The sequence below is a fragment of the Callionymus lyra genome, chromosome 17 (genome assembly GCF_982586985.1).
Source record: "Callionymus lyra chromosome 17, fCalLyr1.hap1.1, whole genome shotgun sequence".
In the NCBI taxonomy this organism is placed as follows: Eukaryota; Metazoa; Chordata; class Actinopteri; order Syngnathiformes; family Callionymidae; genus Callionymus; species Callionymus lyra.
The window spans coordinates 7110628-7133419 of NC_141834.1; the positions used below are offsets into that span (position 1 = coordinate 7110628).

At 38.0% G+C, this 22792-nt stretch overlaps 3 protein-coding genes across 4 annotated transcripts in view; 2 read left to right on the forward strand and 1 right to left on the reverse strand.

The window, feature by feature from the left end:
- Positions 1–1922: 1922 nt before the first annotated feature.
- On the reverse strand, positions 1923–4233 carry rhov (ras homolog family member V). The gene is made up of 3 exons (XM_087812248.1): positions 3937–4233; positions 3571–3629; positions 1923–3178 (listed from the first exon to the last, which is right to left on the reverse strand). Exons 1-3 carry the CDS (start codon positions 4139–4141, stop codon positions 2732–2734), a joined length of 711 nt encoding a protein of 236 aa, XP_087668374.1. The 5' UTR covers positions 4142–4233; the 3' UTR covers positions 1923–2731.
- Positions 4234–6095: 1862 nt separating this feature from the next.
- Positions 6096–14169, forward strand: vps18 (VPS18 core subunit of CORVET and HOPS complexes). Its single transcript, XM_087812247.1, has 9 exons — positions 6096–6478; positions 6558–6699; positions 6867–6958; positions 7793–8043; positions 8131–8484; positions 9738–11000; positions 12934–13143; positions 13216–13452; positions 13518–14169. Exons 1-9 carry the CDS (start codon positions 6382–6384, stop codon positions 13809–13811), a joined length of 2940 nt encoding a protein of 979 aa, XP_087668373.1. The 5' UTR covers positions 6096–6381; the 3' UTR covers positions 13812–14169.
- Positions 14170–14557: 388 nt separating this feature from the next.
- The window catches only part of ino80 (INO80 complex ATPase subunit), a 43787-nt gene continuing 35552 nt past the window's right edge, over positions 14558–22792 (forward strand). For both annotated transcript variants that reach the window (XM_087812523.1, XM_087812524.1), the window contains exons 1-14: positions 14558–14781; positions 17468–17527; positions 17681–17874; positions 18043–18191; positions 19002–19069; positions 19135–19281; positions 19458–19578; positions 20265–20470; positions 20544–20597; positions 20654–20863; positions 20932–21118; positions 22152–22219; positions 22291–22512; positions 22575–22655. In XM_087812523.1, the coding sequence (XP_087668649.1) occupies positions 17714–17874; positions 18043–18191; positions 19002–19069; positions 19135–19281; positions 19458–19578; positions 20265–20470; positions 20544–20597; positions 20654–20863; positions 20932–21118; positions 22152–22219; positions 22291–22512; positions 22575–22655 (1674 nt within the window). In that variant the 5' untranslated portion in view covers positions 14558–14781; positions 17468–17527; positions 17681–17713. The remainder of the gene's footprint in view (positions 14782–17467; positions 17528–17680; positions 17875–18042; positions 18192–19001; positions 19070–19134; positions 19282–19457; positions 19579–20264; positions 20471–20543; positions 20598–20653; positions 20864–20931; positions 21119–22151; positions 22220–22290; positions 22513–22574; positions 22656–22792) is intronic.

The window sequence follows — 22792 nt, forward strand, 5'->3', positions numbered from 1 at the left end:
ATAGATCTGAAAGTAAGAACCAAAATGTTAAAGAAATTGGCAGCGATTGAAGAGATTTAAGGATCGGGGAAATGTGAGTTCTTCTACTAGAGCAGGTCAGAATTCTCGCTGCAGAGTTTTGTATTAACTGCAAGTAGCTGTGGTTCCTCCCTTAACTCTAGAGTTATCTTAAGGTCAAGGTGACCCGGAGGCCCAAAAACAAATGTGTTAGTGGTTTCCCCTGTGTCAAGATGAACGACCTCCACCACTGCATATGTATTTCTGGAAGCCAGGACCCTTGACCCTGAGATATCACAAGGGTTAAGCTTCTCCTGGACGACCAAGTACAAACACGACTTGAGTTGTATCAATAAAGTAAATCTCTGTCATGCAAGTGAGTTTATACACCCTGCTGTTCTACTAACCAAAGGTTTGGTTCCTCTTTGTCCTGCTAATGGGTGTTTGCCTCACCTGGCTGTAAAGCAGTTGTGTAAAGAAAAATATGGCATTTAAAAACATGGTTATAAAGTACTCTGTGCAACAACATGCATTACATTTAAGTTTAATTTTTTTTATACTAACAAACAAGAGTAGCCGAGTAGGAAAAAGGCTGCGTAAATATTTACTTCCTGTACAGCCTGTCATTCTAGTGTCGTCATACATTGAATATTTGCTCCTTATATTTAGAATATTTAGATCAAATTTGGCCAAATCACATTGATTAAATTAGGAGGTATTTGTGTTCATTTGGTCTCATTATAACATGGCATATTCGCTAATCTTTCTTTGGTCTGTGTTATCACTTTCCTTTCTAAACTAATGACTAATCTTTGATTTTAAGCAGTCATTTTGCTTGAAATTATCTGTACAGAGAAAAAAGAGTAATTGTAATGTTCTTGGGTATTTATTTTAGTGTCACATTCACACCTCTCATCTCATTCAAGTCAATAGCCTGTAGCTCCATTCCACAATATTACTATGTTGTAAATACATCTTCATATTACAGTATTTAAACACCAAAATAACATTTTTGTGAAAGTATTACAAAACTGTAGAACTGTAATACCTTACGATTTAAAAACAGAAATATAGTGATGTAGGTGATTATTTTGAAATAAGAGTAAAAGGTAATACATATTGTATTACCATTTTGAATGAATTGCCCAACACTCATGATCTTAAATTTGTTTATATACTTTAGAAAAACAAGCAACAAACATTTCCTCCTTAGAAAAAACAAAAAATCAACCATAAATGTAACTAAATATTTGTTTCTGTTTATTTTCGATTGCGTTTGACCTTCCAAAAACTGACCCAAGGATCCTTGACCTCGCCTAAAACGACTTTCAAATCAAAGTTTATCTGTCGATCACTCAAAAGACAGCTCAGTAGTTCATGATGTCAGCAGTGTTGCTCCTGATAACAGACGCTAAAACAAACCCTAGACACACGATCCGGGTCAAACAATGACGACATGCAAACACATCACAAACTCTCCTCCATCGTTGCTATCAGTTCAGAGCGTCGCATCGAGTTTTCGGAGGATTACAAATCTGAAAGAGAGTTCCCATTGTCGTGGTAAATGTTCTTTATCATCACCGGTGAATCAATCACTCTCCTCCTCAACTCCTACTTTCCGCTCTTCTGAGCCGACCATTGGTCACAGCATGGTGCAGTCATGTGGTTTGCATTAGCATCGGTGGTCTCGAGGCGGGGGGCGGGGGGGTTGGGTCGATCATCATATGATAGGCCTAGGAAAAGCTACCTGCAGAGGTAATGGAGATTATGCAGACCCCCCTCTGAGCGCTCTTCTTCTTCAGTCTTTTTTCCCGTAAAAGAAAAAGAAAGCCGCGGCCTCTCCTCTCGGACGCGTGTGAATTGTGCGAGCGTACCTCGAAATACACATCACACACACATCACACACACACATCACACACAGGCTGTAGTTTTGACTTCATTTATTTGCATCACTCCAACATGTAAATAAGACACATGGGTTAGTGAAGAGTCGCGGGTAAGTGGCAGCAGTTTCCATAATGCATCTAAAATGAGCTCCAAAAATAAATTGACAAAACTGTTTATAACAAACAGGATATAAAAAAGGGTTTCAAAACTTCCACGAGAAGCATAGATTTCATCATCGTCTGTAAGTCGAGCAGCATCAACGCAGTGTGATTCCTGGAGCAAGAGGGAGTGTATTGGGGCGCATCAACAATAGAAGGAGCGGAGGATGAGTCTGCTGGTCTTGCAGGGTTTGGAAGTCAGGACTCCTGGAGTGCTTGTTTCACAAAGGCAGATTGATGAGACTCCCAGGACAATGGGTTCCCCCGGATGACCTCCCACCTCAAACAAGAGGATTAATAAACGAGTTCCTCCACACACACATTTGTCCAGGGAGAGGAAACACATTTGTATCGGTTGATTCATTCCAGTTTAAACTTGTGAGGAGAGGGTGACCCGGTTCTGAAACCTGAACTTGCAGCTGATGAGTATAAATAAACTCGGCGAGGGCGGCTAACGCCTGTTTGCTAACTCATCGACACTTTCTGTTTCTCCTTTGTAAAAGGATCTACTACAGGCATGAATTTACATTCAATCTGATCCGTGAGGAATAAACTTTTGACCTCGAATAAAACACATATAAAGTAAGAACTTTACTCCGGTTAGCCTTGGACTGAAGATTAAAAGTTTAAGTGTGGAAATAGAATAAATAAAAGATTGTCCACAACCCACAGGGTTTGAGAGTCCGAGCTCAGACGAAGCAGAAGAACTTCTTCCAGCTTCTCCTCGAAAAGGCTTTGGTCAGCCTGTCCGACGACCTCCTCTTCTTGCTCTTGCGCACTTTGCTCTTGATGGCGGCGAAAATGGCGGCGTCGAACGCCTCCTTCAAGTTCTTCTGCGTGAGGGACGAGCACTCGATGTAGTCCGTGGCCCGGATCTTCTCGGCCAGGCTCCGGGCCCGGGCGCTCAGCACGGGCTTGACGTTGGAGCGGTCCAGGTTGATGAGGACGTTGACGTCCAGCAGGCGGTCCGACTGCGTCCCCACCAGGATGATCGGGGCGTTGGGGTTGCACGCCCGGATGTCGGGGACCCACTTCTTGGTGATGTTGTGAAAGGAGTCCGGGTTGACCATGCTGAAGCAGAGGAGGAAGACGTCGGTGTGGGCGTAAGACAGGGACCGGAACTCGTCAAACTCTTCCTGAAGGAAAGAAAATCAAACAATTGTCAAACTAAACACCAAAAACACAAAATCTTATTCACTAAATATTTACTGTATATGCTTCTTAATATTGAAAGTAACTGGTCATTTGAGGGAAGAGGGCGTCAACACTGAGTCTGGTTCTGCTCTAGGTTTCTGTTTCAACTGTTTCTAGTTCATTGTGATTCACTCATTGTTGATTCACTAGAATCTGTTTTTCTTTCCACTTATATATATATATTTTTTAAACTGTAGAGTTTTGAGAGATGTTTTTTTTTATAACTTTGCACTGAATAAAACCTGATTTAATTGAATTATTTGACTATAACTACAAAAGAAACGCAATAAAAGAGCAAGAAAATTCAAGAATAAATTGGTGGTGGTGGTCTCACCTGTCCAGCTGTGTCCAGAAGTTGAACTTTGACCGGTGTACCTTCTACCTGGACCTGACCTGTTTAAAAGAAAGACATGTTATTGATATTATTCACTTTTAAAAACTCAAATAAAAAATCATAGGTTAACCCCCCCCCCATATACAAGATGAACAAGATTTTTTTTTTTAAGATATTAAGTGACGTTAAAAATATTGATCTTTAGTATAAAAAATGAGTTATTTTGAGTAAAAGGGTTCCTGACAGTAAACTATTATATAGATATAAGGCATAACCAACATGATAAAAGACTGTCCATCAATTAAACTTGCAATAGTTTGTTATTTGAACAATCTTTAAACCAAATATAACACACGTATGACTCACCGGAAAAGACGTCGAAACCAGTCTGTTGATACTCGGCCGGGTATCCATTGGAGGTGTAGCTCACGATCATGCTGGTCTTCCCCACCGCTCCGTCCCCGACCAGCATGCAGCTGATGACGCCCGGCTCCAGCTCGTCGTCCCGGGTCAGTCCGTAGGCGGAGGGGACGCGGGACTCGTGGGAGAAGTAGTCCATGTGAGGAGGCATGTCGGGCCGCTCATGAAGAGTCTAAAGAACCTCTGCTGTCAGCGCTGGTCCAGAGGAGACGATCCGGGTCTGATGGGACTGGAAGACTCGACTGATGCCTCGCAGGGATGGGTCTGGTTTTAGGAGAAGTTTTTTTTAAACTCCCAAACAGGTTGTTATTTGCATAGACACGCCCCCTTTAGGGACACGCTCAGGTTACAAACTGCATGAAGAAGTAGGACACACTTAACTGTGTGACTTGTACTGCAGTTATTTTGAATACATCTTAAGAAAATAAGACAAAATACAAAGTACAATAACACGTGATTTGTCAAAACACTGCGACTCTACATTGAATTAAACATCTATGTAAAAATGCAATTGTAAATTGGTTAAAATGACAAAATAAAGTAAAATTCTTCCTTTTAAAATACATTTCAAACCAATTAACGATTTTAATCCTATATGAGTAAGTAAGTAATTTTTATTTATATAGTGCTTTTCCATACCAGGGTCACAAAGCGCTTAAACAATCAAAACAATATTCAATAAAGTATATATTTTAAAGATCAAGATAAAACTGATAACACAACAGGAGTTCCAGAAAATCAAGGAAAAGCCTGAACAAATAGAAACGTCTTAAGATATAATTACGATATAATACCCAGGTGCATGGTTCTGGTTTTGCTATAGCTTATTTTGTGTGTTATCTTATTTCATTATTTTATTTTTTTACTGCCACCACAACATTTTAATGTTGTGTTTACAACACTGGTAATAAAGTCAGCTTGATGGATCTACTGACTCCTTTAAGAAACATCTTAAAACACTTCTTATTTGTTCAGGCTTTTCCTTGATTTTCTGGAACTCCTGTTGTGTTATCAGTTCTATCTTGATCTTTAAAGTATATACTATATTGAATATTGTTTTGATTGTTAAAGCGCTTTGTGACCCTGGTCTAGAAAAGCGCTATACAAATAAAAATTACTTACTTACTTAATAAGTATTTTTTTTAAATTATTACATTTTGACTCAAACTTTACTGTTTTTTTAGAATGACCTGAAGGCCCAGTTATTCAACACTATATAACATTATGCAATGTTTGTAAGCTCTACTTAAAATAAACATGCGTAAATAACGAACCTTAGTTAAAATTAGGTTAGGTTAGGTAGAACTTTATTGATTTTTTTTTAATTGTTTTTTTCCAAATTATCCACAGCAAATACAGCAATTTTTCATAAAAAAAATTATCAAAATAAAATAAGAACAAGAACAATAAGAAAGAACAAGATGATCTAAGTCTAAAGATATAGAACATAGATCAAAGAAAAATAACAAAGACAAAGGATACAAAGAAAATTAGCGCTTTAGGTAACTTTGTTGTTTATTTCTAGTGTAAAAAAGTACACAATCAGATTCTTTAAAAAGAAGTTGTTTTTTTAATTTCACCGTCATTCGTTTTTTTTGGTTGTCCTATATTAGACCATTTTTTATATCTTGATGTTAGATTTTATATTGATTTATGACACGTTCAAATATATTCACAAATGTGTATTTTACAAATCTATTTTTTATTCACATTAAGTAACATTATAAAATAAATTGGGGATCACAAAAGAAGAGAATACATACTCCATCCACATCACATAATGAGAAATGATAGACATTGCAAGTCATGTCAGGGAACAAAAATTGAAAATATATACTCTTTAAAATAAATATTCTTTAATCTTGTGTCACAAGAGGAGGATCAAAGAAGGGAACTTCTAGACCTCCTTTAGACAAGTACAGTTAAAGTAAAATGTTACTTAGAATTATGATCTACAATGATGTTTCTTACTGAGCTTGGATTGTGTCTAGTTTAACACTTTTGTTTATAATTTATTGACGCGTAATCGTGTGCTCATGTTGATCAGCTGACGAACAGCGCTGCCTGGTGGTTGTTATGGGTGCTACACCAACACAGAGCTCGTCACATGATTCGATCACCTGACTCCAGTGGTCCACCCCGTGTTGTTCTTTCGAAACCATGACCAACACAATGAAAAACGAGATTTTAACGACACTATTTTAGTTCAGTTGGTGGGAATTCTATGAGTCGTCACTTGGGTGAGATCATAAGTATACATATATTATGAAACTCGTTTTTGTCGAGGAGCACTGAACGAAATGCTAACTAGCTAACCAGCTAGCTCATTGCTATTAGCAACTTTAGCCTCAAGTTCTTAACTATATTGCTTCCAGTCGAGGATTATACAAAATGGCTTCGATATTAGACGAGTATGAGAATTCCCAAAACACACGACAAGGTGTGCAGCAACACCTTTCAAGCACGAATATCGGCCTCACACATTCAGGTAAGTGAAGACGGTGGTGCTTCTTACTACACAAGCTATACTCCTTGTGTCGTCATCGACTAACATCCTTATTTGTCAGGGTTTGTTAATGTTCGACTTGAGGAAGAAAAGCCGATTTTCAACAAGCAGAGGATCGACTTCACTCCACCGGAGAAGATCAGCCACCTGACAGTTTGCAACAATCAGCTGTGCATGAGTTTAGGGAAGGACACTCTGCTCAGGTAAACAACGAGATCAGAGAAGGACATCCTCAGCTCCCTGGATTGCATTATTTTAATCTGTCTGTCTCTCATTGTCACTTGAATTGATGTGTAGTTTGCCCGTAACAAGGTCGTTTTGAAAGATAAAAGAAGGTGATAGACTCCATTCTTTGTTCTCTTGTGTGAAGGATTGACCTGGCCAAACCAGACCAACCCAATCAGACTGAATTTGGACGGAGAGATGATTCTAAAGTGCACAAACTCTTTCTTGATCCCACAGGTGAGAAAGCCTCGGTTGAAAAAAGAACGTGAATATATTGTCCAATATGCTCTACAACTTTGACATTACCGTATAATTATATACATTTAAACCCCAAATTATAGTTAACATGAAAGATTTTAATGTTGTCTATGTAAAAGTACTTTATAAGAGTGCTATCATAATAAATAAGGTTTGATTGAACATTTAAAATGTTTCAACTTAGTTTTTATTTTTTTATTCAAATGTTTTTATTTCTTTAAGTTAATCATTATTATTATCATCATTCGTTAATCATTTTTCTGAATAATTGTAAGAATGAAATAATTTGTATATTTAAAGGTGAATTAAAAAAAAAAATCAATAATATTTTAATTCAAATGGCCATAAAATAACAATGTTATATTATAAAAATCAATTTAAATGAGAGTTTTTGGGGATTAAGAATATCAAACTATGTTAAAAAAAAACTATTTATTTGGAAAGTATTGACGTTTTTAAAGTGGTTTAAGGCAACAAAATGTAACCTTTAAACTTACAAATATTTGTATTTACTGTTTCAATAAAAAAGAAAAATTCAACCTTTGAATATACAAATTATTGAATTACATTATCATTGCATTTATTTTTTACTACACATGGAGTCTGATATTCTTATCCAATAATTAAATTATATTTTAAAATGTTGGTTTAACCTTTTTGTTCTCAACTTCAGCCTTTCAATATAGAACAATATTTAAATCAACTGTTCAATAAAGTAATTAAATGCAAAACATTTCAATTATTTTTCAACATTTGAAAAGTTATATTCAATGATCTCCATTTCGTCCATCTGTCCACATATTACATCCGCAGGCTCACATCTACTCATCAGCATGAGCACCAGTGAGTGCCTGTACCTCAACAGGAACACCCAAAAAGCACGCAGTCTGTCTCGCTGGAGGGGTCACCTTGTGGAGAGTGTGGGCTGGAACAAGCAGCTGGGCAATGAGAGCAACACCGGCCCCATTTTGGTCGGCACGAGTCAGGGCATCATCTTTGAGGCGGAGATCTCTGCGTCTGAGGGAAGTCTTTTCAACAACAACCCGGACCAGTACTTCAGACAGGTGAGATCACTTATTTAATCCAAAGGTTTTTGCTTCTGCTTTGTATATATATTTTTAAATGGTGGTACAAATTTAATTTCATTACAGGTACATTCGCTCGAGGAAGACGGGAAACCGGCACCGGTTTGCTGCCTCGAAGTGGAACGCGGCCTGGAGAACAAGTACTTCATCATAGCCACGACTCGTAAGCGTCTGTTCCAGTTCGTGGGTCGTCTGGCTGAAGGGACGGAGCAGCAAGGCTTCAGCTCCATCTTCAGCCAGAACCAGGACATGCTGCCCAGTTTCCAGGAGTTCCCCGTCAATATGGGATACAGTGAGATCACATTCTATACCTCCAAGCTGCGAACCCGCCCAAAAGCATTCGCCTGGATGATGGGAAACGGAGTTCTCTACGGACAGCTTGACTGCGTCAGGCCCGATTCCCTGCTGAGTGACGTGCAGGTAAAAGTGACGCCATTTTTGAAATGTGTCTTTGTTGTGTCTGTAAAAAACTGATGAAACAAAATGTTTGACCTGTTCCATCCCCCAATATGTTATTGTGAGACGGCTTCAACCAGACAACTAAAAACCCTAGTTGAATTCTTAAGGGGAAAAAAAGCAATTAAAGCATAACGTTTCTTAATACTAGTGAAATGATCTCCCTGGACAGCAAGAATATTTTCCAATTAGGTTGACAATCCATCTTAAAACAAGTTTTTTTAGTGTACTGGTGTGTGAAAGGTGCTTTAGAAATAAAGATAAGTTACATACATTCACAAGAGTGATATATTTAATACTAAGGAATAATACTTGAGATTCTTCCTTGCTTAATTAAGGGAAAGAAAATAAACACCTCATGTAAAGTATATTGTACTATTGTAGTTTAATTGCATCCATACTGCAAAAATGAAAAGTACTTTTCAAGACAACCTTATATGAGTGAATGTTGTGGCATCCAAAACAAAAAAGGAAAAAGTATTTTGTCCTATCCTTGTATCATTGAAAACATTAAAAACTACTTGAGTAATAAGATAAAATGCCAATTCTGGAAAAAATACTATTTTGCCAAGATGTTTCCAATGAAGTAAATTTGTTGTCTGTTATATATCATTACATTTTAGTCTATTACCCTTGGATATTTTCAAAATAAATCATAAATTGTAAATAGTTTTGAACATAAAAAGTAAAAAAAAAAATGATGCTGAATGTGAATAGGATTTAAATGCACTTAAAATAAATCAATATATTTGATAATAATGAGTAACAAAAGTCAAGCAAAAATGATAAATCCTAAAACATCGTTTTAGAATTTTATGAATACAAGTTGTAATTTAAAACAATGATGATTAGTCAGTCAGAAACGTCTCTAAATCATCATTGTTGTTGTTCTTCTCTGACCTTAAAAAGGCCACACAAATAAAGATATAGGTATATATTGGGATAAACACTAATACCGAGCAGAATGGTCCTTAATAATAGTGAAATGATATGGCTTATTTAAATCTAAAATTAAATCTAATTTTATGTTTTTATTTTTTGTATTCTAGAGAAACCTGTGTATGATTAATAACATCTTAAAATCTTAAAATAAGTAAAACAACATAAAACCTTTTGAAGTTATGTCGAGCTTTATATTATTACTGCTCGAATAAATCTCTTGAAAGAAGTTGGAACAGGATTTGAATAAAAATGTTCTCTGTTCATGTTCGTTGCAGGTGTGGGAGTACACCCCTGACATAGACCTGAGTCTTAACAAGCCCATCTCCATCGTGCTGACACAGTTCCACTTCCTGCTGTTGCTTCACGACAGAGTGAAGGCCATCTGCACTCTGAACGGCCAGGTCGTCCACGAGGACGTGTTCCCCGACAAGTTCGGTGCCCTGCAGAGGATGATCAAGGACCCCGCGGGCGGATTGGTCTGGATCTACACCGAGCGAGCCGTCTTCAGGTACCACATCCAGCGTGAATCCAGAGACGTCTGGCAGATGTACATGAGCATGAATAAGTTCGATTTGGCCAAGGAGTACTGCCGGGACCGACCGGAGTGCATGGACACGGTTCTGGCCAAGGAGGCGGAGCACTGCTTCCAGAACAAACGCTACCTGGATAGCGCCAAGTGCTACGCCCTGACGCAGAATTACTTCGAGGAGATAGCGCTGAAGTTCATCGAGGCCAAACAGGAGGAAGCTCTGATGGAGTTCCTGCAGAAAAAGTTAAACAATTTGAAGTCGAGCGAGCGCACACAGATCACACTACTGGTCACCTGGCTGGCGGAGTTGTACCTGAACAGGCTGGGTCAGATGGAGAGCGACTGCAGCGGCGACCTCTTCGAGGAGACGCGCGAGAGTTTCCGGAGCTTCCTCAACAACTCCAAACACAAGGAATGCCTGTTCAACAACCGCACCACCATCTACGACCTGCTGGCCAGTCACGGGAACGTGGACGACATGGTCTACTTCTCCGTGGTCATGCAGGACTACGAGCGGGTGATCTCTCACTACTGCCAGCACGACGACTACAGCGCTGCCCTGGACGTGCTCTCCAAGCACTGCGATGAAAAACTCTTCTACAAGTTCTCGCCTGTGCTGATGCAGCATATTCCTAAAAAGGTGGTGGACGCTTGGATCCAGATGGGGAAACGTTTGGACCCGAAGAAGCTGATCCCGGCGCTGATGAACTACAGTCAGATGGGCAGCACACAACAGATCAACGAGACCATCCGCTACATGGAGTTCTGTGTGTACGAGCTGTCCGTGACGGAGGAGGCCATCCATAACTACCTGCTGTCGCTCTATGCCAAGTACAAGTCTGACTCTCTGCTGTGGTATCTGGAGCAGGCCGGCACTCGCACCTCAGACATCCACTATGACCTGAAGTATGCCCTCAGGCTCTGTGCGGAACATGGCTACCTCAGAGCGTGTGTTCTGGTCTACAGAATCATGGAGCTGTATGAGGAAGCTGTGGATTTGGCTTTGCAGGTGAGTAACTAATGCAGGGAAGCGCTTAGAAATATCTTCCTCTAATGCCGTTGTGTTTAGCGGGCTAGAATTTTACAATACGAATCGCCATAGAGGGGCAACGATATGATATTGTTGATTCAGAACTCTGCAGCGAGAATTCTAACCTGCTCTAGTAGAAGAACTCACATTTCTCCGATCCTTAAAACTCTTCACTGGCTTCCAGTTTCTTTCAGGATCAACTTTAAAATTCACTTTCAGATCTATTCATGGTCAGGCTCCTCCTCACATCAGTGATCTGATCCAGCCTTACACCCCAGCTCGGGCTCTGAGGTCTGTGGATCAGAATCCACTTATGGTTCCTGAACACGGCTCAGGACCAGAGGAGAGAAATCTTTTCAGGCTGTTGCTCCTAAGCTTTGGAACAATCTTCCTCTCTCTTTGCGCTTGATGGAGTCTACTGACTCCTTTAAGAAACATCTTAAGACGTTTCTATTTGTTCAGGCTTTTCCTTGAATTTCTGGAACTCCTGTGTTGTTCTCAGTATTATCTTGATCTTTAAAGTATGTACTTTTTTGTGTATTGTTTTGATTGTTAAAGCGCTTTGTGACCCTGGTCTGGAAAAGCGCTATATAAATAAATATTACTTACTTACTTACTTACTTACTATATATTGTGATACTTCAGGAACAAGGATATATTTGTAGTATTGTCCGATTACTTTACTCTGGTGTTGCAGTATTTACAGACCACATGACTGATGTCCAAACATCATCTTTAAAAGCTAAAGCTTGAGTTGACTCTATCCTCTCGTACTCAGTCATCGCCCAGGATCTCGCAGGATTTCATTATTCCTTTAACTGTGAAGGGCGTAATGACTACTGCCATCTAGAGGCTGGTTTAATTGCAACACAGAAATGAAAAAACAAAGTAAATATTTGCATGTTAATTGTGAAAAAGAAATATAAACCATAAAAGATATCGTAAAATAAAACATGATTTGAAAAGCGTAAAATAAATTTAAAGAAATAAATGGAAAAAATATTGCAATATTTAAGTGTAAAGATGTTTTGCTACACCCCCAGTTTATTTTCTAGCCTTCCTTTTGTAAGCTTGTAAACAAATAGTCTTGTATCCATGAATATATAGATTACAAATAAAATACTTATTACATACAATACATATTTTATTTATTTATTTGCTATTGACGAGGTGTGGCCCTGTGGCCTTATTTGTTGCTTTTACTGGATTTATTTGGACCAAATATGGTCAGAGTAAAACTATAAAACAGATTATAGTAGACGTTTTTTTTCAGTTGTTTAATTCTAAATTACTTAGTTTAAAGTTTAAAATGTATGTTTTCTCTATTCTCTTTTTTGCCTTCTTTTGTGAGTATTTATTAGGTTTAAGAAAACATTGATAAACATGTATACCATTAAAAGACATTTAATGATACCGTACTGAACACTGTATCGATTTAATTCATTAATAATTAACTTGCAAATATTCACTTTATTCTGTTTGTTTTCCTTTTGAAAAATACAAATATATATTTTTCTGTTAGAATTCAGTAAGCTGATGTTCAGCATGTAATAACATTTTCTTTTGTCCAATGAAAGTTTTCCTACATTTACCTTATTTAAAAAAAAAAGCCTCAATATACAGTTTTTCCTAAAGTATTGCAACATACTGTATTGTTGCACCTGTATCGTATCGCCAAATTATTGTGGATACGCATCCCTAGTATTAATTGTCGCCCAGAATAGATTAAAAAAAAGGTCTTTAATTAAAATTAAGGAATCTAACGATTTTAACCTTTCTCTTTCTATATACAGATCTTGTTGTCTTAAATATTTAATTTTACATATCATGGGGTTAATACCGTATTAGTTTTAATTGTACAACTGGGATGTTTTCTTAAACTGTTGTGAACTCTTGTATTCATACGTTGTAGGTTGATGTAGACCTGGCCAAGTCTTGCGCCGACCTGCCTGAAGACGACGAGGAGCTGAGGAAGAAACTTTGGCTCAAGATTGCTCGGCATGTCGTGCAGGAGGAGAAGGATGTGAAAAAAGCCATGAACTGTTTGTCCAGTTGCGATCTCCTGAAGATCGAAGACATTCTCCCGTTCTTCCCCGACTTCGTCACCATCGATCATTTCAAGGTCAGAGGCTACTGCCCAAATTCTGGAACGAGTCAGTTGGCCTAACATTTCCCTGATCTTCTGTTTGTGCAGGAAGCCATCTTTGGCTCCTTGAAGGAGTACAACAAGCATATTGACGAGTTGAAGCAAGAAATGGAAGAAGCCACTGAGAGCGCCAAGCGGATCAGAGAAGACATCCAAGAAATGAGGAACAAGTACGGAGTTGTGGACTCGCAGGAAAAATGCGCCGCGTGCGACTTCCCATTGCTCAACAGACCCTTCTATCTCTTCCTGTGTGGACACACGTTCCACTACGACTGCCTGTTGCAGGTAAGAGAGAGGATTAAGATGATGTCGCCCATGATTGATTGTACCTCCTTCTCTCCACACTCTAGGAAGTGGCGCCGCACCTGTCCGTCTACAAGCAGAGCCGCCTGGACGAGCTGCAGAAAAAGCTGGCGGCGACCACACAGTCCTCCAAGACTCGCCACCGCCCGACGCTGAAAGAGGAAGGAGAAACCGCCAGCCTGGGAAAAGGCAGCGTGGGAAGCCGCGAGCAGCTCAAGTCTGACATCGATGACATCATAGCGTCTGAATGCGTTTACTGCGGCGAGCTCATGATCAAGACCGTCGACAAGCCTTTTATTGATCCGCTGAAATACGACGATGAAAGATCCAGTTGGCTTTAGAGGAATCCACCTTTTTTAAAAAACACAAACCATTGCTCATTGTTTTGCAGCAGTAAAAATGGATACTAATCATGAATACTTAAATTATGTTTTTGCACTATTGTTGGGGACGATGAGAAGATGAAGCAAGCGGGAATATTAATGTTACACAGCAGCATGGCGCCTTTTTTGTTACGAATGGATCATGGAAAAAGTAACCTGCACTTAAAACAGTTATCTGTGCCTGTGACAGCTTTGTGTACACTGTTGAAATGCAAACATAAAAAGCTTGTGAATCATGACACTCGGTGAAACTAACTTTTTTGACTCCGTTCTTCTGTTGATCATGTTAAATTTCTAATAAAATATACTAAATACATCTGAGTTTTGAAATGTTTTTATTTTTACTCAAGAATGTCCAAATATTTACAATTGGAAGAAGTGGATGATGTGAAGCAAAAACCGCGACACGCCGTATAAATAATCGAAACAAAGGCTAAAGTTATTTATCTTGGTTTCCCAACCGCATCAGCATGAGTCAAGCGAAGGTCCTCTCGTGACGTAACACGCAGCTCGGCAAACTTCGTACCGACTAGACGTAGCTAGTCGACTTCGGCAGTAGATCGATGAGTCCCTATTTAAAGTGCACGACTTCTGTATTTTTACCCGATTCGGTTTTGGATGATAATATTGTTCACAAGTGACGGGTTTCTCGTGTTTTAAAATCGCCAAAGGGTCGCCGGGGAGACGAAGAGGGATCGCCTCGCGCTCTGGGATCGATTAAAGCGCCTGCTCCTTGCTGTCCCCTCGCCATGGCGTCGTGTCTTTGCTCTCTCAGTAACAGAAAGTGGCCGCCTCTCTGCTGCTGCTGCCGACTCAAAGCTCACACACTTCGCACGGCGCCGTCCACCGCCATTTTGGAGCCAGTGAAACCGAGAGTCGGCAGCAGCAGAACCGAGAGAGAGGCGGACAAGGGGGAACGGGGGCCGAGGTGAGAGACTCCCGTGTTGGATGTTATGGCGAAGGGAGCAATGGGGGGAAGATGGCCGGGAGGGAGAGAAGAATTAAAACATGGGGAGCGTTGGCTCACCCGAGCCCGGCCAGCTGCGGGGATAGGAGACGGCGAGGGCGGGCTGCGGGCCCTGTTTAGATCATCGAAATACACAAACGATATTAATGGAAACTTACGATTTAAGGCGCCACACTGTCTTAAAGCGACAGGGCCTGATGCAATAATTCACATTAATGCACCAGTTATCAAGTATGTCGAGCTCATGGCTCCTAGTCGCTACGTTATATCAACACAATAACATCCGCCGGTTTAAAAGAGCGAGAAGCGCGACCACCATTGTCGAAAGTTGGTGGTATTTCCACAAGTTTGTGGCGGGTGTGCAGGAGGACATTGACCGTTTACGAGCGTTGACTGGAGGTCGCGCACGCACGGTTTGCTCGGCGAGGCTGCTAACGGTGGTTAGCAACCGAATGCTACACGCAATGCATTGCCCAAGGTTAGCTAGCGGTGGCTAATGCTAGCTTCCGTTTTTGTAGATGTAACGATAGAAAATAAAGAATAAGCGATCACACGTTCATATTAAAATAAAGACAAGTATGATTTATGTCAATTATGTTGTTGTGAACTTATTTGTTAAAATTGTATTTGTTGGTAATAACACTGTCTTGACGCTTCAATATGGTTAAAAAATATTAAACTTGACAGTGTAATTGGAATAAAATACCTTTTTATATTTTAAAACACGAATACACAATGAACTTGGACATATGCAACTATTCAATGGTTCCCCATTCAAATAAACTTTACAGAACAAATCATGTGACTTAACAATGTTACGTTTTTTTTTCCAACGGATACGACCTCTGAGCCAGAAAGATACAAAACAAATGCAATAAATAAATCACCAGTATTAATAAAGAAAAAAAATTATATATTTTTTCCTGTGGACTTTTCCGTTTGTTCTGAATCAGAAAAAAAGTGTATTGCTTGTAACAAATAAAAATGCAATATACAATTTAATTAAAAAAACCTAAAATGACTGATAAAAATAAGATAAGTGACTGGTAAACTAAATTCGGCTAAAGTAAAGCGCCAATTTGACAATTTTAACTATTTAACGTTGAACATGTGCTATAAGATGAGATTAATAACAACTAAAATGACTGATAAAAATAAGATAAGTGACTGGTAAACTAAAGTGGGCTAAAGTAAAGTGCAGTTTGACAATATTGACTATTAAGCGTTGAACATGTGCTATAAAATGAGATAAATAAAAGAGAAATATATGTTTTGTAAACCAAGTGAAACGTTTAGGTGCGTAAGTTGACAATGTTCTGCATTAAACTTTATAATAAACCGAACGTTAAGAACATCTTCATTTGTTTGTGGACTTTTGGAGATTCCTTATGATGTTGAGCTGACTTTATGTGAATGTACATGGTGTTAATAAAGTTTTTCTGAACATGATATTGTTTAATTAAAAGTATGAATAAAATATAATCAATCGTAAGGAACAATAACAGTGATATGACGCAAAGATTGTTGAAGATCATTTTGAAAGCCTTTGTTGATATTTTTGGATGTACTTTTGACTTCCTAAATACATTATTTCCTAAATACAATGGTTAATGCAAATAACCAAGTTCAACTTACTGACTGAGGTATGAAAAAGTACATTTTGCGTAAGCCTAAGTCTGACACAATGATAATTTAATAATTTACAGCTTTCCTAAAGTTGATAATTTGTTGAAGATCCTGTTATTAACAAATAAAGCTAACCTAACTATATTTAACCATATTTAAATATAAATAATATAGAAACTTTAACCTGCACCTGACACTTGAGCAGTTTAGCTAATTGTGAATGCATGGGCGAGGATGGTGGAAATATATTTTATATTTTCCTCTCAAATGAAAATGTGCTCTGTTGTAAAAATAATAAATTAAACACAAACATTATGCACACAAAACACACAGCCACGTAAAATATAGTAATACCAAATTGTTTTGAACTAATTATTGACTAAGATGGCAGTAAGTATTTTGTATTTAGGACTTGATGAAGATGTTTTGTTTCTGTAAATGTAAAATATAGTAAATAGATGTCTCAGTCCCCAAGTTCACTGTTTCTAAAGTACAGCCATTGTTTATTTGAACTGGGTTATTTGCATTTACCATTGTATTTAGTGAATAATGTATTTAGGAAGTAAAAAAGTATTACCAAAATATCCACAAAGGCTTCCAAAATGCACTTCAACAATCTTTGAGTCATATCATTGTTATTGTTCCATCCAATGGGGTTCACACATTCAGAAATATAAATCTGATTTGTATAAACATTAATACAATACAATAATATGTCATTTAAATATTTTTCTATGTTTATTAATCTCAAAAGATGAAGTTAATACATTATTAGATATAATAATAAAACAATAAAGTTACAAATCTGATGTCAACAAGATAGTTTTAGGTGAGAAATGATGAAAAATCATAAAGTACTCAGAGACGCTCTATGTCAAGGATTTGGTCAAGTTCTGACGTTAGTAAAAACAAATCTTCAAAGCATTGTAAAGTGTAGTAAAAAACAACAACAATGTAAGTCATGGGTTGATTTTTCATCTCAACATATCTGCCTCTGACTGAGGTTTTCTTCTTTTTAAAGGTCTGGGTATTTGATGTTTTATGAGCCCTGGAACAAGGAGTAATGATTAGGTGTTCTGAGGTGGGTACAATTCCTCCACTTCTTGAAAGCAACATCCAAGTTGGTCATTTTGCTAACCAGTGTCAGAAATGGTGGAAATGAATTAAAATAAAAGACAATCCTTCATCACTCTGTCCCATGTGATCTTTCTAATATTGACCCGTTTCTCCGCAGTGAACGCACAAACCCGTTCGGGTGGAGGTGTACATGACCTGCATGGCGTCGGGACAGAGCGGTCGCCCCGAGGTCGACCCCTCGGGGAGCTCGTGTCTGGCCAAACCTCTGTACCTCCAGCGACTGGAGCGATCGCTGCGACTAGACAGCTTCCTGCGACAGACGGCCTCCCTCTTCAACAGAGATATAACCAGGTACTGCATAAAAAATAACACACTAAATAAACTAAAACTGGAGAGTTTTTACAAAAGAAAACTGATGAAAAAAAGGTGTATAGTGATCATTTTGATCTTTGAGCAGAAAAACATCCTGTGAAAGAAGTTTTGAGAGAGTTAATAACAGGCTAATTTCTGTCTTTCTAGTGATGAAAGTGACGACAGCGACGATGACTTGGGAGCCGAACTGTCTCTGGACCCGACCGCTCAGCACTCGGTTAAAGTCGAACCATGTGAGCCAGAGGACGGGCTGACCGAGAACAAGCCACTCAATGGAGTCCTACTGCAGGGTAAAGGTAAGATCGGTGTATTTTCTGTATCTAATATCCACGTCACATGACCACAATAAACATACATTTCATAAACTCAAAGTATTTTATAGAAGTTGGTCAGGAAAACATCATTGCCTTGATTATGATGCAACAAACCGTCTAATGTTTCCATTATAAATTTCTGCTTTTGTGCCGAATGTCAAATATAACGATAATGTTCTTTGAAAACTGATGATTAATATTAAAAGAAAATGTTATATACATTTATAAATATAAAAATACTTAAAAAATAAACAAGCCAAGATCACCTGCTCGGCAGGAAGGAAAGATTGTGCAGCTCCTTTCTTGAGCAATGCTGTTGGATTATTTATTTTTAAAAATCTAGTGTTTTAAATAATTTTTGTATTTCTCCACGTAAAAAAACACTTTTTAGTGTGTGCACTTTAACTTTTGTTTATTGTTGTTGATATATTTATCATTGTTATTTATTATTGTGTTTATTTTATGTTTTTTAATGTTATTATTCATATTCTGTTATCTTCATTATTAGATTTTTCCTATGATATATTTTATTATGTTTTGTAAATATCAATATGTGTTCTGAACGTCTTAATATAATATGTATGTATGTTTAATCTTTTTTTGTGAACTGCTGTGACAGAATTTCAATCATTTATCATTGCAAATAAGGCTAAAACGAATTCAGAAGTCTTCAAGTTAAAAAGCAAAAAAATAAAATTATTATTGAAAAACATTAGAAAGACATTATCAGACCATATATGCTAACGTGACGTAAATATCCTTCGTGAATAAAACCTTCTAAATCTCTCGCAGAACAAAAGCCGGACAAAACCAGCCTTTACAATTTCTCCAAGCTGAAGAAGAACAGGAAGTGGCTGAAGGTAAAGAACACGTGTGACGTTTGTGTCGTATCAGCCACACATGTCTAATGTCTTCGCCACCACAGAGCATCCTGCTGAGCGACAACACCACAGATTCGGACACCGACTCGGACGACTCCGACTTCAGTCTGTCTCGGGAGGAACTACATGACATGCTGAGACTCCACCGTTACACCAGGCAGCATCAGGGCAAGTTCCACTCGGACCGTGAGGTACTGATGCTTTTTTAACTGCAATTTAATACATATTTTCAAAGACTTTCTGTTTCATAAACATTCTTCATTCTGTTGTTGTTTATATTTGTGCAAGTTGCATACAAAGTAAATGCTTTTAAAAGCAATGAAATCAATGCTTTTTTTCTTCTTTTTTTTTTGTTTTACTGTTGCAGCTACAACAGTACCAGTACTACAGCACTGGACTTCTCTCCACTCAGGACCTCTTTTATGAGCAACAGCGCCACCTCCTGGGTCCAAAAAAGAAGAAAATTAAAGATGAGAAAAAATTCAGAGGTAAAAGGAAAATCTTTAATTGATGTATATCAATGCCATCAGAGTATTTAAAGGTTGAATTCAACATATCAAATGTCGAAAATCCGATTTTTGTCAATTGAAATTTTGATTTAAGCATTACATATGTATTTATAATTTATTTTTATTCTATATTGAAATGTTAAATTTAATTGAATTTAATAATTGAGTTTAAAAACGTGAATATTTTCAAAAATAAATGTTTTCTTTTAAAGTAGGAGTAGGAGTTTGATATTTCAATCCAAAATTATCAAAAATAAAATTATTCTTCTTTAATTTTTAGCCTTTTTCATTAAATAGTAAAATGTGTAAAAGTCCACATTTTAATGTAGAAATTCTTAAATGAAATGAATAAAAATGCTTATAAAAACAACATTTCAATAAAAAAAAATCAACTGTTTCAAAACATTTAAAAATGTTAAATTTAACCATTCAATATTCTGATGGTACAGGTATACTTCCATATTTAAACTATTTTGCTGCTACATTATTTATTACATATGAATAAATTCAACAATTTTGTTAAAATTACAAGTTGTAATCTTTAGGTGTAATCTTTCAAATAACTGTATATTTTCCTCTTGGAAGAATAAACGTCCTTAATAAGACTAAACAATGGTGAAGATGACAGGTGATGCAAAGTGAATATTCTGCTTCCTTTTTTCAAGCGAAATTGAAAAAAGTGAAGAAGAAGAAGAAGCGATGCGAGGGCGAGTTTCTCGACGAGGACCGGTCTTATGTCACCAAGGTCTTCGCCAAGTTTTCCCACGATGCTCCGATGCCCATCGTCAAGAAGAAACACCTCACCATAGAGCAGCTGAACGCAAGAAGAAGAAAGGTTTGGCTGACTATTGCAAAAAAAGAGATCCCAAAGGTACGTCGCACGGATCCGTATTTAATTTGAAAAGTGCTGTGTTTCATTGAGTCTTGATCCACTTCTTACGCAGACCTTTAAGCAGAAGACTTCTGCCAAGAACCTGGTGCTGACCAATGCTAAAAAGGTGAGTTTAGAGAAAGTCAAACGATGGATTGTCTTTAACACTTGCTGTCATCGTAGTTGGCTCACCAGTGCATGCGTGAAGTCAGACGCGCCGCCATCCAAGCCCAGAAGAACTGCAAGGAGACGTTGCCTCGAGCGCGTCGGCTCACGAAGGAGATGATGCTTTACTGGAAGAAGTACGACAAAGTGGAGAAGGAGCATCGGAAGAGAGCCGAGAAGGAGGCGCTGGAGCAGCGTAAACTCGACGAGGAGATGAAGGAGGCGAGTGTCTCGGTAAAGTCATTCCTATGATCGTGAATAATAGTTTCTCTTTTTAAAAAAAATATCAGGCCAAGCGCCAGCAGCGAAAACTCAACTTCCTCATCACACAAACGGAGCTTTACGCTCATTTCATGAGTGGAAAAGCTGCAGGAGGAGAAGAAGGTCAGGAGGAGATTCTGAAAAAGCTGGAGGACAATGCAGCTCAGAGGCAGATCGACATCGGAGGAGGTGTAATGGTCAACGTGGGACAGGAGGACTACGGTATGACACATTTGAAATACCAATACGGCAACGATATTGCGATACTGTAGGAACAAGGAAATATTTGTAGTGTCTTCGTAGTACTTGAGTCTGGTGTTGCAGATTTTAAAGACAACTTAAATAACTCTTGACTAAGTTGCTTTCATTTGTTTTGAAACCAAAATATTCCCAAACATCAGATTTAAAAGCTGCTGTATTCGACTGTATCCTCTCATCCTCAGTCAGTTCCAGTCAGTTTTTTGTCCCTGTAGCTTCAGAAGACAAATTTAGTGCTGCCATCTAGCGGACTGAAGTTGAATCGCAACACACAAATGTGAATTTGTGAAACAACGTGAATATTTGCGTGTTAACTGTAAATAACTGTTTTACTCAAACTTTATTTAAAAATAAATCCTAATAGAACTAAGATAGAAATTGACAGATGATTTATAAGTCAAAGAAATCAATACAATGCTGATGAATGTTGACACAGTATCCTGAAAAAAACTTATATCTAGAACCAAAATACTGTTTATTTTTTCTGTAAACTCAGTATAGTTAATTAATTATATTCAATTGTAATTCATTTTTGAAGTATCTGTACGTTTTTATTTTTACGACTGTTATTGGGGATGTTTTCTGTGTAAAGATTTGTAAGTTTGACAAGATGGAAATTTTAAAGAAATATAAACATACATTTGTTATTAATTTGTCTTTTATTATTTTACATTTTCAAACTTGTATTTACTTTTGTTTTCCATATGTATGTTTTTATTACGTGACCTTGTCCTCCCTGTGTTTGTAAGGAGAGTTTCCGGCACCTTTCTTCCCAATGGAGTATTTAATTGAAAATATGATGTTTAAATTAGTTCTAATTAGTTCACTTCTCTACCTCTGTAAAGTGTGCACTAATAATGTTTATTTTTGTTCATTTATTTTTAATTATTGATGTTATTATTTTTTATTATATGTGTGTTGCATGTCTTAATATAATGTGTACAAGTGTTTGTATATAAGGAGAATAAATGAACAACTCTATCTTCTATCATTTCAGATAGTGAATTCTACAAGTCCCAGGCCCTGAGGAACGCCAAAGAGGCCTACCGGATTCACCAGGAGAAAGTAAAGACAGGAAACCATCTTCCCCTGTCACTTGAAGTCACGTTAACTCAAATCTTGTCCCGTTTCCACAGACGCGAATGTTCGACGAGGACGCCAAGGACAGTCGTTGTGCGTCCCTACATGACGCCAGCACGTCTTCTCTGGGGCTGGGATCAGGTTTTGGCGAGAGCTACAGTCTCGCCAACCCTTCCATTCAGGCGGGAGAGGACATTCCTCAGCCCACCATCTTCAATGGGAAGCTGAAAGGTTACCAGCTGAAAGGCATGAACTGGCTTGCCAACCTCTATGAGCAGGTAACTGGAATTTAATAACTTATATTTTATATATGAACTTAAAATAATGTTGTCTTCTGAAGGGAATCAACGGCATCCTGGCAGACGAGATGGGACTTGGAAAGACCGTGCAGAGTATTGCTCTGCTGGCCCATCTAGCCGAGGTGAGAGTGAGAGAATGAATTAGAATAGATTAAATGAAAGGTTTTGCCGTGCAGCTGCTTCCCCATACATATATCCCTCATTTCGATTTCATGAGTATTTCCTTCAATACGTCCCTTTTCATTGTTGTAAAACGGCT

What these genes read in the sequence shown, in the direction of transcription:
- vps18 (XM_087812247.1), top strand. Translation starts at nt 6,382, where the DNA reads ATGGCTTCGATATTAGACGAGTATGAGAATTCCCAAAACACACGACAA. An exon ending in TATCGGCCTCACACATTCAG is followed by an intron (nt 6,479 to 6,557) that starts GTAAGTGAAGAC and finishes CTTATTTGTCAG; the next exon opens with GGTTTGTTAATGTTCGACTT. An exon ending in CTGTGGATTTGGCTTTGCAG is followed by an intron (nt 11,001 to 12,933) that starts GTGAGTAACTAA and finishes CATACGTTGTAG; the next exon opens with GTTGATGTAGACCTGGCCAA.
- rhov (XM_087812248.1), bottom strand. Translation starts at nt 4,141, where the DNA reads ATGCCTCCTCACATGGACTACTTCTCCCACGAGTCCCGCGTCCCCTCC. An exon ending in TGGTTTCGACGTCTTTTCCG is followed by an intron (nt 3,630 to 3,936) that starts GTGAGTCATACG and finishes TCTTTTAAACAG; the next exon opens with GTCAGGTCCAGGTAGAAGGT. An exon ending in TTCTGGACACAGCTGGACAG is followed by an intron (nt 3,179 to 3,570) that starts GTGAGACCACCA and finishes TCTTTCCTTCAG; the next exon opens with GAAGAGTTTGACGAGTTCCG.